Source organism: Schistocerca piceifrons, chromosome 4, assembly GCF_021461385.2.
Source record: "Schistocerca piceifrons isolate TAMUIC-IGC-003096 chromosome 4, iqSchPice1.1, whole genome shotgun sequence".
NCBI lineage: Eukaryota > Metazoa > Arthropoda > Insecta > Orthoptera > Acrididae > Schistocerca > Schistocerca piceifrons.
The window spans coordinates 573,411,596-573,425,339 of NC_060141.1; the positions used below are offsets into that span (position 1 = coordinate 573,411,596).

Consider the following 13,744-nt stretch of genomic DNA (forward strand, 5'->3'; position numbering starts at 1 on the left):
GCTGGAGCCACTGTTCTGTGATAACAGATCTGTCAATTGGAGAACTAAATTATAAGTGTTCACTGATAAAGAAAACAAGGTATTTTCAAAACTGGTGCAATAATTATTTTACATTAGTATGCATACAAATTCCACAACTACAAAACAGCAGTTGTTGTTTAAACTAACTAAATTAAGGAAAAAAATCTTACTTTTCAGAGCGAGGGTTTCTCATCTTCCTGTTTCGAGCGTCTCCTACTTCAGGAACATTACGCCATTCATCCTCAGTCACATTTACTAAACCTCTTTTTAAATCACTGAATTGCTGCTGAATTTTTGGCCTCTCCTGTCGATAGCGCTCCAGTTCCTCTGTGTATCAGAGATTTGAAGTTAATACATTGTTGAAATAAATAATAAAAACAGCTGTAATTGTATTTAATGAACTGATTTCTTCCAATTTTATCTCTCATGTTAACCATCATAACTACTACACTCAGACCAAGTGAAAGGGTAATGCTGATTTAATTTCATATATATTATGCAATACTTACAAAGTGCAAAATTCATTTCAGAAGAGACCAGTTATTTTTGGGGTTAAAGTTTTACATTTATTAGAATGCAGCATGTAGCAAACAGTAAAACAAAACAAGTGTGAAAAAACAAACACCGATAACTACTTATAATAAAACGTCATGAGTAGGATGTTGTTTTCAATATGACAATCTACATCTCACAGAATAGCGAGGTATCCCAGAAGTAACAAATAAGAATTTTGTGTACAGACCTTTCAGTCTTTTTTCTCGGTATTCTTTCCTTTTCTCATCCATTCTCTTGTCAATTGCTTCATAAATAGCATCAGCTTCCTCATCATCTTTGTCATATGGATCTTTACTAAATAAGGACCCACCATAACCTGAAAACTGTAACACAGTATAAAAACAAAACACTGTAAAACGAATATTAAATCAAATCACTGTGAGTAAGTGACTCTTTTGACTGCAGTGTCATAAGAGCTACTAACACAGGCCAGTAAATAAAATCATATTGAATGCCAAGTTATTAAATACCAAACACAATTCTTCAACAAGAGCTATTCCTTAAGTTCAGTATGTGACTCAAAGGTTGGTCTTAGAGAACCACGAGACAAGGAAGGCAGTTTAAACCATCCATCATGCAATAAGGGCAAGGCAGTGCCCCTGTACATCTGTGTTCAATGTAGAGCACGATTTTAGGGTTGCTGAGGTAGAATACATCTCTGTGGAAAACTCTACATAAATCTATGCACCATTGAGTCACCATTCACCATCTTAAACTCTATTCAATAGTACTTTAAGGATTGGTATTTGGCAGGAAATCATGAAAGTTTGGAGCAGAGTTGCCACACTCCAAGTTGAATGTCACATCAACATGTTCAAATTCATAAGCTGTTTGATGTATGTTGACAGTGCATGCATTAGTACATTCTAGAAGAGCTGCACATTTTTTTTTTTTTTTTTTAAGTTTTAAATCCTTGCGCCAAGTTTTTGGGCCACAATTTAAAAACAAGTTTACTGGTAAAATAAACAATCGAAAGTCCAGGTTGGAATTACAAAAAGGATAGACTAGTACTCACTGTAAACTTGACACAATGACAAGGCAGACTAGCACAATGGAAAGACCGTTACACATTGAGCTTTCGGCCAAAACCTTCTTCAGAAAAGAAAACACACACCTTCAGAGAAGAAAACACACACACACACACACACACACACACACACACATTCACACAGCAAGCACACCTCATGCACACATGACCGCTATCTTCAGTTGCTCTCATCAGAACGCAATGGTGTCATGTCAAATGCAAGGACCAATACGGAGTTGGGCAGACAAGGGGGAGGGAAGCAGGGTAAGGGTGGCAGGAAGAGGAGTCAGCACTGTCTGGTGGAGCAAGCAGTTACTAGATGGTAGCTGGACGAGGCTGCCAGGTGCAGCATCAGGATGCTTTGAGGGACAACGCTGATGGGTGCATTGGTAGAGAGTGGAGCACAATGAGGGTGAAGAGGTGTGAATTGGGAAGAGGTATTACGACAATGGGGGTGAAAGGTGTTGCATGGGAATGTGAGGATAGTCGTTTACAATACACTGAGGCATTGATGATTATGGTAGTGGAGAATATGTTGTAAGAAGAGTTTTCATCTGCACAGTTCAGGAAAGCTGGTGGTGGCACAGAGGATCCAAATAGCCAAGATTTCAAAGCAACCACTGATATGAAGCATACTATGTTCAGATGCATGTTGTGCCACATGGTGATCCAGTTTGCCCTGGGCTAAAGTTTGACAGGAGCCATTCATCGTGGTGGACAGCTAGCTGGTGATCATAACAATATATAAAAAGCTGTCAGCTGCCATTTCCTTTATTTCCTGTATGATTGTACAATTTCGACCTTAGACCATTTTCAAGTATGTTACAGATGATTTTTTGGTAACAGATTATGTCATATGCATCGTTGCTCCAATGACATCATGTTATGCTCATAAATTAGTTCGAGGTGTTCACACTATTTTACGAGCACATGCATATGGAAGTTATCCTTACAACACATTCTCAATTACCATAATCATCAGGGTTCCACCTCCTGTAACCTACTATCCTCACACCCTCCACCCAACAGTTCCCGGCTCCTTTGTCCTGTCACCTCCTCCCAATTCACACCCCTTCACCCTCAATGTGCTCTGTTCTCCTCTGCCAATGCACCGACCGGTGTCTTTCCCTTCTCCAAAGCTCTCATTTACCATTACCCGTTTCTGCCCCCCTCCCTGCCGCACAGCATTCCAATGCTGCACCTAGCAGCCTTGTCTGACTGCCACCTAGTCCCCGCACGTTCCACCAGGCAGTGCTGATTCCACTTTAAATTGCACATCAGTTCATCCTCCCAAAACAAAAGACTATTCTTAAGGAATATGCGTAATAATTTTGGTAGCAACTTTTCATTTACAGACACACGGTATGCTTTAAAGTCTATACATAAATACCATCTGTAGAATAATTTGGTGAAAGCCGATAAGAAAATATTCTTCTTTAAATAATAATCTAGAAGCTTTTTTTGAACAGAATTAGCTTCGTGCATTATTGAAAAAGTAATGCAAGATAAGTATCACAATTCATTGCTACGAACAAAATCAAAATTCAGACCACTACGTACCTCATCATAATTGGAATCATTTAAATCCTCATCATCATCTTCTTCTTCCTCTTTCTGATGACCTTTTTTTCTTTTACTTGGTGGAGCATGCCGATCATCTCTGCAAAGTATATGGCACATTATTCAGTGCATCTCCATCTCCCTCAACAAAGAGGAGATATTTTCACACATCACTAAAATTCTTTAATTAAAAAAAAACTTTCTTGTGCCCTCCTCCCATCTGACACTTAATCATCTTATCAACACTCATACAGAGTGAAGGAAGGCTCAATTTTCATAAAATCTTTTTGCAGCAATGCAGCCATAATACTGTCCCGAGCATAAGCTTTTTGTGTTAAAATCCATCTTAAGAAATCATTTTAAATAAATTGAGATGGGAAAAAATGTCCATGCAGGACACTTTTTCACCAGAAACATTTTACTTGAGCAATGATTAGCAAAAAGTGTTACAAAAATAATTACATTGATTGATTCATGAGTGCACTTATATGGCACAACCCTTAATTTTGTAACGAGCAAGTTAAATGACAGTGAACACTAAAGTACACCACCTACTTCCAAAGGTTATTTCCATGTCAAGATAAGCTGGATGTGCAATTGCTCTGTGTTACTACTGATCAACTTCTATTGGAGAACAGCAGTCAGCTGCAAAATATACGAATTCCTGAAAACAGTGTCTCTGCTAAAACACGATTTTAATTGAGACGTGATTCCATAAAACCAGTACCATGTCAAAATTTTACCATGTATTCTACTTCAAACTGTTTCGCACATTATAAGACCTAAATGTTTTTAGTGGGGATTGTGACTGAATTGGATGCCACTGAGGTACGTTCTAAACTGTATCTCTGCCTTCATTTTTGGATAAAAGCAGAAAGGGGTGTCTTTGTTCAATTTCATGTACAATGAGCAGCTTGTATGATTTATATGTTGTCAATACTATAAGAAACTTGCCAGAAACAAATGGAAAAAGCTATGTGAGGTACATAACAACTGAAAAGGAAAGGTACAACATGCCTTTATGACAAGCCAGTTTCGAAATACTTTATTTCATATTTGACACAAAGAGTAAATAATGTTATACATCAAATAAATAATATAAAATACAAAGGGTACTTAATAAAGACAACAATAAAAATAACAGCAATAGTAATAACAACAATCTAATAATAATGTCTATGCAAGATGATGTTTTCAGATTACAGAAAGACTGATGGGCACTACTATGACATTTGTCTGGAATAATATGGTAAAACTGGGAAATTCAAGATGAAACAATCAAGTATTAATCCTGCTTGCTTTTAGCAAGAATAAATTTTCTAGGTCTCATTAACTTTACACAGTTTTGATCAGCTGGGATAGATATTGTTACAGCCAATACAAACTGTGACATTTCTGTGGAGAATTAATTGCTCAAAAGCTAAAACACTTGACAAAATCCAAGAAGGGAACTCAAAAAGCTTGGTATTCCAATTTTGGCAATGTGTGAGGTACTTAATTGTGAATCAAAGTGGCACTTCCAGATTGCAGAACCCGGCCTGTGCATTTTGAGAGTCTTATGGCAGCAGATGGTGGAACTTGATAGATGGTAGTTAACAATATTCCTGTTATTTATTTGAGTGATGCCCAATGTGCATGAGAATATCACAAAATAATCAGTGGCTTTGTACAGTTTGACATCTCTGACTTCATGCTGGAGCACAATATCCAATTTATGCTGTTCTTGAGAAGGACCAGTGTGTTTGTTGTCAGAGACATTTTGTGTGTCTACAACAGGGTTTGGATTATGCCTAGGTAATTCTTAATGGCTTCCATCAAATCAGTAGCGAAATAGTAAATGAAATCAAACAAATTAAATATTAAAAGTAACTTGGCAAGTTATCAAATCTAAACTGTCAACACTGGTGAAAAGGTAAGTTAACAATCCATTTGTATAATTGCTTTAGACTTATGACAGTATGACAGCTGAAAATTGGCTTTTAATTTGAGAACCATGAAGCAATCAACAGTTGCTCAGAAAGCAATGGAGAGATGCAAGTTGGAGAATTACTAGGAGAGAGAGAGAAAAACAAAAATCAGTGGGCAGGCAGGAGTGGTAGACGTAATATTATTTTAATGCATATTATATGCAGAAACAGAGACAGACAGGTCATGTAGCCAGGCAGATGGTGGTAGATGGACAAGGAAGTTCTTCACTGGATTCAATCACATCAAAGAAGGCTGTGACAACACCAAAGGAAAGGTGGGTATATGAGATCAGAAAAAAAGAAAAACTGAAATCAACATGAATGTATACAGCTGAAGACCATAAATCACGGAAAGTTTAGAGAAGGCCTTCATCCAAAATGTGGATGTCAAATGCAGGATGACAAAATACAGGGAGCAAAATCCTATTTACAATTTGTACAGAAACCAGATGGCAGTTATACGAGTCGAGGGGCATGAAAAGGAAGCAGTGGTTGGGAAGGAAGTGAGACAGGGTTGTAGCCTACCCCCTTGTTATTCAACCTGTATATTGAGCAAGCAGTAAGAAAAATTCGGAGTTGAAATTAAAATCTATGGAGAAGAAATAAAAACTTTGAGGTTCGCCGAAGACATTGTAATTCTGTCAGAGACAGCAAAGAACCTCGAAGAGCAGTTGAATGGAATGGACATTGTCTTGAAAGGAGGATATAAGATGAACATCAACAAAAGCAAAATGAGGATAATGGAATATAGTCAAATTACACCGGGTGATGCTGAGGGAATTAGATTAGGAAATGAGGCACTTAAAGTAGTAAAAGAGTTTTGCTATTTGGGGAGCAAAATAACTGATGATGGTCGAAGTAAAGAGGACATAAAATGTAGACTGGCAATGGCAAGGAAAGCGTTTCTGAAGAAGAGAAATTTGTTAACATCGAGTATAGGTTTAAGTGTCAGGAAGTCGTTTCTGAAAGTATTTGTATGGAGTGTAGCCATGTATGGAAGTGAAATGTGGACGATAAATAGTTTAAACAAGAAGACAATAGCTTTCGAAATGTGGTGCTATAGAAGAATGCTGAAGATTAGATGGGTAGATCACATAACTAATGAGGAGGTATTGAAAAGAATTAGGGAGAAGAGAAATTTGTGGCACAATTTGACTAGAAGAGGGGATCGGTTGGTAGGACGTATTCTGAGGCATCAAGGGATCACCAATTTAGTACTGAAGAGCAGTATGGAGGGTAAAAATCATAGAGAGACACCAAGATATGAATACACTAAACAGATCCAGAAGGATCTAGGTTGCAGATGGTGGGAGATGAAGAAGCTTGCACAGGATAGAGTAGCATGGAGAGCTGCATCAAACCAGTCTCTGGGCTGAAGACCACAACAACAACAATGAAGTTGCCTGCTAGCATCCATTAGTATATATAGGATAATCTCAGGAACTGCTGTAGGAGCTTTGATGTTGTTTTAACCAACAGATACACTAGTTCATGAGAAAAATTTTTCTTCATAAATATTTCATACAAACTGTCTGAATTATGATGAATGAAGGTTGAGTTGCGAAAACGATGTCACTGCCACCTAGAGAACAGCTGGAACAATTCAAGACAGCAGCATTGATGGAGAATGCAGCAAGTAGGATCTGATTTGAATCTGGCGTGGTAGTCTAGTGGTACACTTTGTGGTTGGAAAGCATGAGGATGTGGGATCAAATCCTACCAGGATCATATTATTTTCACTCTGTCTTTCACCTTGGATGTGAAGACACTTATTTCAAAATATGACAAAAACTTCAGACAGCCAACTGCTGCTTTCCTAAGATTAGCAATAGCAATCATACTCTTAATTCACTGTGATTTGAACAACAGGCAGTGAGTCACTCAACATTGAAGTATAAAACATTGAAATATAAAAATTGCTAAAAAATTTATGATGGACCCGCTCTCTAATGATTACCCTATATGAAAACAAGCCAACCAGCTGATGACAAAATACATCTTCAAATAGAAATGCTGAAGCAAATGTGGTGGTGGGTTATGAATTGTGTGTGGTAGTACAAATGTTTCAATAAGTTTATATTTGGTATTATTCAATATTATCAATAGTTTCAAGACAGTATTAGCACCTTTCTAAAAGTAGAATATTTAAAGTACTTCCACCGGTACATCAAATAAATCATATAGGCATAACCTTATGGAAGTAGAGGCACTGTTATAACCATATACGTACAATGAGCAAGAATCCAAGACGTGTAGACAATGTTATGTTTCATATACTTAGGTGAACGTATGGAATCTGTGATATAACTTACGAAACATCATTTGCATCACGGGCAGGACCGATATCAGAACGTGTTGTGAAGCCAGTTGCACTGAAATCATAAAAACGGATTTCAATATATTAAAGCACCACCGACATACAATTTCAGTCACTATACTGAAGAGTGCTACAAACAGAATTTAAAGATGGCAGTTAATCTTCCAAACAATTTAGCTTCGCGTGATTACATATCACTTCCATAAGCAGAAATCAAAAGAAAATAACTCACCCTCGTCCAACACCAGCAACATATCCAAGAGGAGCAGGTACACCCATAAAATGTTTCTTATTTCGGTTCACCAACGCTGCTGGTGGAACTGCCATTGTGTTATGTTTAATTTAAGTCCAACTACGGTAAACTGTTTACCTATAAGCTGATGTAAACAAATTCTATAATGTTTTTGTTAGGTTAGCAACACAATAACAAATCTATCAACAAAGATGCAGCTACAAACACTGATCGACCAAGGACATACATTACTATGTCTGTGAGATCGATGAACGTTACTGCAAAGTCGACAACTAGCCATCGACCAACACCACCGCTAGACGGATATGTCTTGGTGCTGTTTTATCAACACACAGAAAGTACAGAAAAAGAAGTTTATGCTTCTAAATAACAAAACATAAAAATTTTAATGGGGATCTAAAGCTTTTTACTAATATCTATGCAATTCTTTGTTTAATATAAGGATATACTGGATGTAGTCAGATCAGTAAGCAACTCCAGAACTGAGGACATCCATGGTTTTCTAATTTTACCATAAAGAAAATAATAGACGTTATATGCATTCCACCGCCTTACTTAATCAATAGGATGTTTACAGAGGAAACATTTCCAGACTGACTTAAACGGACAATTGTATTGCCCATATACCAAAAGGGCGACAGAAATTCACCCCAAAATTACAGACCTATAGCAATAGTACCAATATTATCTAAAATTATTGAAAAATTAATTAAAGACCAATTAAACGATTTTTTTGAGTGTCACAACCTTCTCAATAAGGCTCAGTATGGATTCCGAACTGGGCTATCAACAATAAAAGCAGTTAAGGAAGTTGTCTTATCAATATTAAAAGGTTTTGAAAATAGGGAACATATCTATACAACTTGAGTTGATTTAACTAAGACATTTGACACTGTCTCACATAGCATTTTAATTAAGAAACTAGAAAAATATGGAATAACTGAAACAGAACTATTACTGCTGAAATCATATGTGACAAACAGAAACCAAATGGTCTATGTAAATTCAAATAACAAATCTGACCTTGTTAAGGTAAAATATGGAGTCCCACAAGGATCTGTACTGAGACCTTTCTCATTCATTGTGTATGTGAATGACCCGCCCAACACATTACCATATAAATCTGTAATGTATGCCGACGACACAACTTTTATCACGTCACATAATGATGTGAATGTTGTCAAACAAATGAACAAATCCATGATGGAAATGGCAGCTCACTGGTTCCATGAAAACAGGCTGTCATTAAACAAAAATAAAACTGAACACATCCTCTTTTCCCTTATAGATATTAATGATGGACTTAATGAGCTCAGACATTCACTAAAATTGCTAGGCATTTATCTTGATATCAAATTGTGCTGGAATACCCACACAGAAAAGCTGTGCAGTAAGTTGGTAAGAGTTCTATATCACCTTAGGAAACTGAAGGATTGTGTCAGTAAGGAGTAGGCCTACATACTTATGGCCTACCATGCCTTTTTTCATACTCATCTGCATTATGGAATACTTCTTCGGGGAAACTCTGCTGGGGCCAAAGATGTTTTCCTCTGGCAGAAGAAAGCCATTAGATGTATTTTTGGTGTGAGCAATTTAACTTCTTGCAGACAGTACTTCATTGAGCACAAAATTCTTACAGTTCCCAGTCTATACATACGTAAAGCACTTATGCATGCCAAAGAGAATGCCCACATGTATGAAAGCAGGCCAGATGTCCACTCAAATGAAACCAGAAATAGGAATTTATTAGACATTCCTTGGACACCTTTGAGTAAAATCCAAAATAATTTTTTACATACTGGCAAAACATTTTGCAACACTACATCACATGGAACGAGGGAATTTCATGAGAACAGATTTAAAATGGTGGTAGAGACATGGTTAAAAGAGAAAGCATTCTATAGCATAAGTGAATTCCTATATAATGAAAAAATATGATAAATGTGATTGTGATCAAAGAAACTGTAATTTATCTCATACAACCATACTGACCTTTTATATAATCATATACCATATGTTAACTTTTGTGTAATCATTTGTACCACAATCTGTATAACTATGTAACTACTGACTTTATGTATAATCATTTGTATATCCATCTGACAATGCCTATACAACGCAACAGTTGTCTACAGGCAAATAAAATAAATATTAATTGTCAGAAGATTTGTTGTTGTTGTGGTCTTCAGTCCAGAAACTGGTTTGATGCAGCTCTCCATGCTCTTCTATCCTTTACAAGCTTCTTTATCTCCAAGTAACCACTGCAACCTATGTCCTTCTGAATCTGCATAGTGTATTCATGTCTTGGTCTCCCTCTACGATTTTTAACCTCCATGCTTGCCTCCAGTACTAAATTGGTGATCCCTTGATGCCATAGAACATGTCCTACCAACCGATCCCTTCTTCTGCTCAAGCTGTGTCACAAATTCCTCTTCTCCCCAATTCTGTTCAGTACCTCCTCGTTAGTTAGGTGATCTACCCATCTAATCTTCAGCATTCTTCTGTAGCACCACATTTCGAATGCTTTTATTCTCTTCTTGTCTAAACTATTTACTGTTCATGTTTCACATCCATGCCTGGCTACACTTAAATCTAGACTTACACCCATCACAGTTTTTATCACATTAGCCGTCCCATCACACCACAACACGTTCCAGCTCGTGAAAACCTTCAGCAACGCATTTCAAATGGTGGCACTCACATTGGCCGTCCCCTTCCCTCACGTCATGTCATGTCATGTCATGTCATGGAACCGCCAAGGTCTCTCGGGAAGAAATTTTTTGGTTGAATAGTCTTCAATCCAAAAATGAAAAAAAGTAAATAAATAAAAGGTACTTTTGAGGGTTGAAGTCATTTGTCCGTCAATGATCACATGACCTCCAAGCTCATTTCCTCCTGAGTCATGGCCATTAGCATATTTACATATTTCATTTCGTCATGGTTTTCGTGGTTCATATCAGTTAGTTGTTGTTCGTTATTTGTTATAAATTGTTTCGTTTCTTTATTAGTTTTGTTAAAATTTAAAAATGTAATGGGAATCGAGAGGTAGCAGTCTGAATTGTACGACATGAGCAAACTAAATTACTTGCTCTTTATTACATTTAAAAAATGGACTTTTATACATATCAGTACCGTATTTAATATTTTACAATGAAACTGACTGCAGTATGGTTGCAACTTGAAGTCAAAAAAGCACTATGGGTAGGATCAGATTGATTAATAAGTGGAATTTATTTTAATGTTGTCAGGCATTAGTAGTGTTTCATAAGGAAATGGAAGGAAACCTTCAGACACTGCATGCCATTTATTTGAATCTGTGTTTATGACAGGCTTATTTATTGTTAGGTAGTTCTCTGGATTGTGTTTGTAACAGTTTTGCAAGCACCAGTAGTCAATATTTACGTGGTTTCACTAGCTAACTCAAGTACAAATAAGGGATTTGAACTATTAAAAGCCAAATACAAGATACAAAGAAAACCTGTAACTCTTGAAGGAAAAGCACCTGAGGGAGATATGATTATAGCACAGAAAGTTGAGGACATCCATGCCTGTTGAGATCACGTGACTTGTATTGGCTTGGCATTCCTTAATGTAACAGATAATGTGAATACATCGTGACATGCATTGCGATGATGTCATGATGCTGTGATGGTCAATGTGGATAGGCCTTAACTGAGGAACCTAACAATCCACTCCCTGCCGTCGTTGGATAAGCAGCTGCAGCAGCAAGTCGTATACTCCTAGCTCACTCATTTGCTACATAGTTTAATTCTTAATTTCTTTGCGTGTTTTTGGTACTTGCATTGTTTAATTCATAAATTTCTGGCGTATTATAGTATTTGAGAGTTGTAGCATCGCGTTTTAGTACCTGAATAGTGTAAATTCGCGTAGTCGCTTGTCTTCTGTTTTTGTTTTGAACGGCCAGTGTCGGTTGGTCACAGTCAGTGTGCTCCCTGCCGTCGTTGGATAAGCAGCTGCACCAGCAAGTCGTATACTCCTAGCTCACTCATTTGTTACATAGTTTAATTCTTAATTTCTTTGCGTGTTTTTGGTACTTGCATTGTTTAATTCATAAATTTCGGGCGTATTATAGTATTTGAGAGTTGTAGCATCGCGTTTTAGTACCTGAATAGTGTAAAATCGCGTAGTCTCCTTCCGCCGCCGAGCAGTGTGTCAGCAGTGCGCAAGTAGCAGCATTACAGCATTTACTAGGCAATCTTGTATTTTAATAACCGTTTAAATTTTGTGTCGATTTGTTTGCGCTCTCTGTAGATTAGTTCAGACGTTCTTTGCACAACAGTTTTTAGCATGGATAGGGACTGCAACTGCTGTGTTCGGATGCAGGCTGAGTTGGCATCCCTTTGCTCCCAGCTTCAGGCAGTGTTGGCTTCGGTCAGACAGCTTGAGGCTGTTGCCAATGGGCATCACTGTGGGAGTCCGGATGGGGGTTTGTCGGGGACGGCCAGCTTTTCCCACGCATCCCCCAATCAGACTACGACTGTGGCTGCCCGTGATACTGCCCACATTGTGGCTGATCCCTCACCTGTGGTAGAGTGGGAGGTCGTCTTGAGGTTTGGCAGGGGGCGAAAGACATTCCGGAGGGCTGAACAGAAGGCCTCTCCAGTTTGTCTGACGAACCGGTTTCAGGCTCTGTCTCAGGCTGATGCTGATCTTCGGCCGGACATGGTTGCTTGTCCTGTTCCAGAGGTTGCCCCTCAATCTGCAAGATCCGGGCAGTCGCAGAGGGTGGGCTTACTGAGTTGGGAGCTCCAGCGGCAGGCGTGTAGTGGGGCCCCTTAGGGATGTGGCAGCAAGAGAGGGGAAGAAAACCAATGTGCATACTGGGGGGAGTCATTCCAGATGTGGAGAGGGTCCTTCCGGATGCCATGAAGGGTACAGGGTGCACCCATCTGCAGGTGGTCGCTCATGTCGGCACCAATGATGTGTGTCGCTATGGACCGGAGGAAATCCTCTCTGGCTTCCGGCGGCTAGCTGATTTGGTGAAGACTGCCAGTCTCGCTAGTGGGATGAAAGCAAAGCTCACCATCTGCAGCATCGTCGACAGGACTGACTGCGGACCTTTGGTACAGAGCCGAGTGGAGGGTCTGAATCAGAGGCTGAGACGGTTCTGTGACCGTGTGGGCTGCAGATTCCTCGACTTGCGCCATAGGGTGGTGGGGTTTCGGTTGGGTAAGTACAGAAAGGGCAACAGCCTCAAAGGGTGCAGGGCAAAATCAGGACATGCGGGGACCAAGCAGCAATCGGTATTGTAATTATAAACTGTCGAAGCTGCGTTGGTGAAGTACCGGAACTTCAAGCGCTGATAGAAAGCACCGAAGCCGAAATCGTTATAGGTACAGAAAGCTGGTTGAAGCCAGAGATAAATTTTGCCGAAATTTTTACAATGGTCCAGACGGTGTTGAGAAAGGATAGATTGCATGCAATCGGTGGTGGAGTGTTCGTCACTGTTAGTAGTAGTTTATCCTGTAGTGAAATAGAAGTGGATAGTTCCTGCGAATTATTATGGGTGGAGGTTACACTCAACAACCGAGCTAGGTTAATAATTGGCTCCTTTTACCGACCTCCCGACTCAGCAGCATTAGTGGCAGAACAACTGAGAGAAAATGTGGAATACATTTCACGTAAATTTTCTCAGTATGTTATAGTCTTAGGTGGAGATTTCAATTTACCAGATATAGACTGGGACACTCAGATGTTTAGGACGGGTGGTAGGGACAGAGCATCGAGTGACATTATACTGAGTGCACTATCCGAAAATTACCTCCAGCAATTAAACAGAGAACCGACTCGTGGAGATAACATCTTGGACCTACTGATAACAAACAGACCCGAACTTTTCGACTCTGTATGTTCAGAACAGGGAATCAGTGATCATAAGGCCGTTGCAGCGTCTCTGAATATGGAAGTAAATAGGAATATAAAAAAAGGGAGGAAGGTTTATCTGTTTAGTAAGAGTAACAGGAGGCAGATTTCAGACTAGCTAACAGATCAAAACGAAAATTTCTGTTCCGACACTGACAATG

At 38.8% G+C, this 13,744-nt stretch overlaps 1 protein-coding gene across 1 annotated transcript in view; it reads right to left on the bottom strand.

Moving 5' to 3' along the window:
• Window positions 1-7,899, bottom strand: part of LOC124794900 (pre-mRNA-processing factor 6) — a 75,758-nt gene extending 67,859 nt beyond the window's left edge. Inside the window, exons 1-5 of the mRNA XM_047258600.1 lie at window positions 7,680-7,899; window positions 7,443-7,502; window positions 3,164-3,263; window positions 764-899; window positions 192-348 (exon numbers count right to left, since the gene is read on the bottom strand). Of these exons, the coding sequence (XP_047114556.1) occupies window positions 192-348; window positions 764-899; window positions 3,164-3,263; window positions 7,443-7,502; window positions 7,680-7,774 (548 nt within the window). The 5' untranslated portion in view covers window positions 7,775-7,899. The remainder of the gene's footprint in view (window positions 1-191; window positions 349-763; window positions 900-3,163; window positions 3,264-7,442; window positions 7,503-7,679) is intronic.
• Between the last annotated feature and the right edge of the window lie 5,845 nt (window positions 7,900-13,744).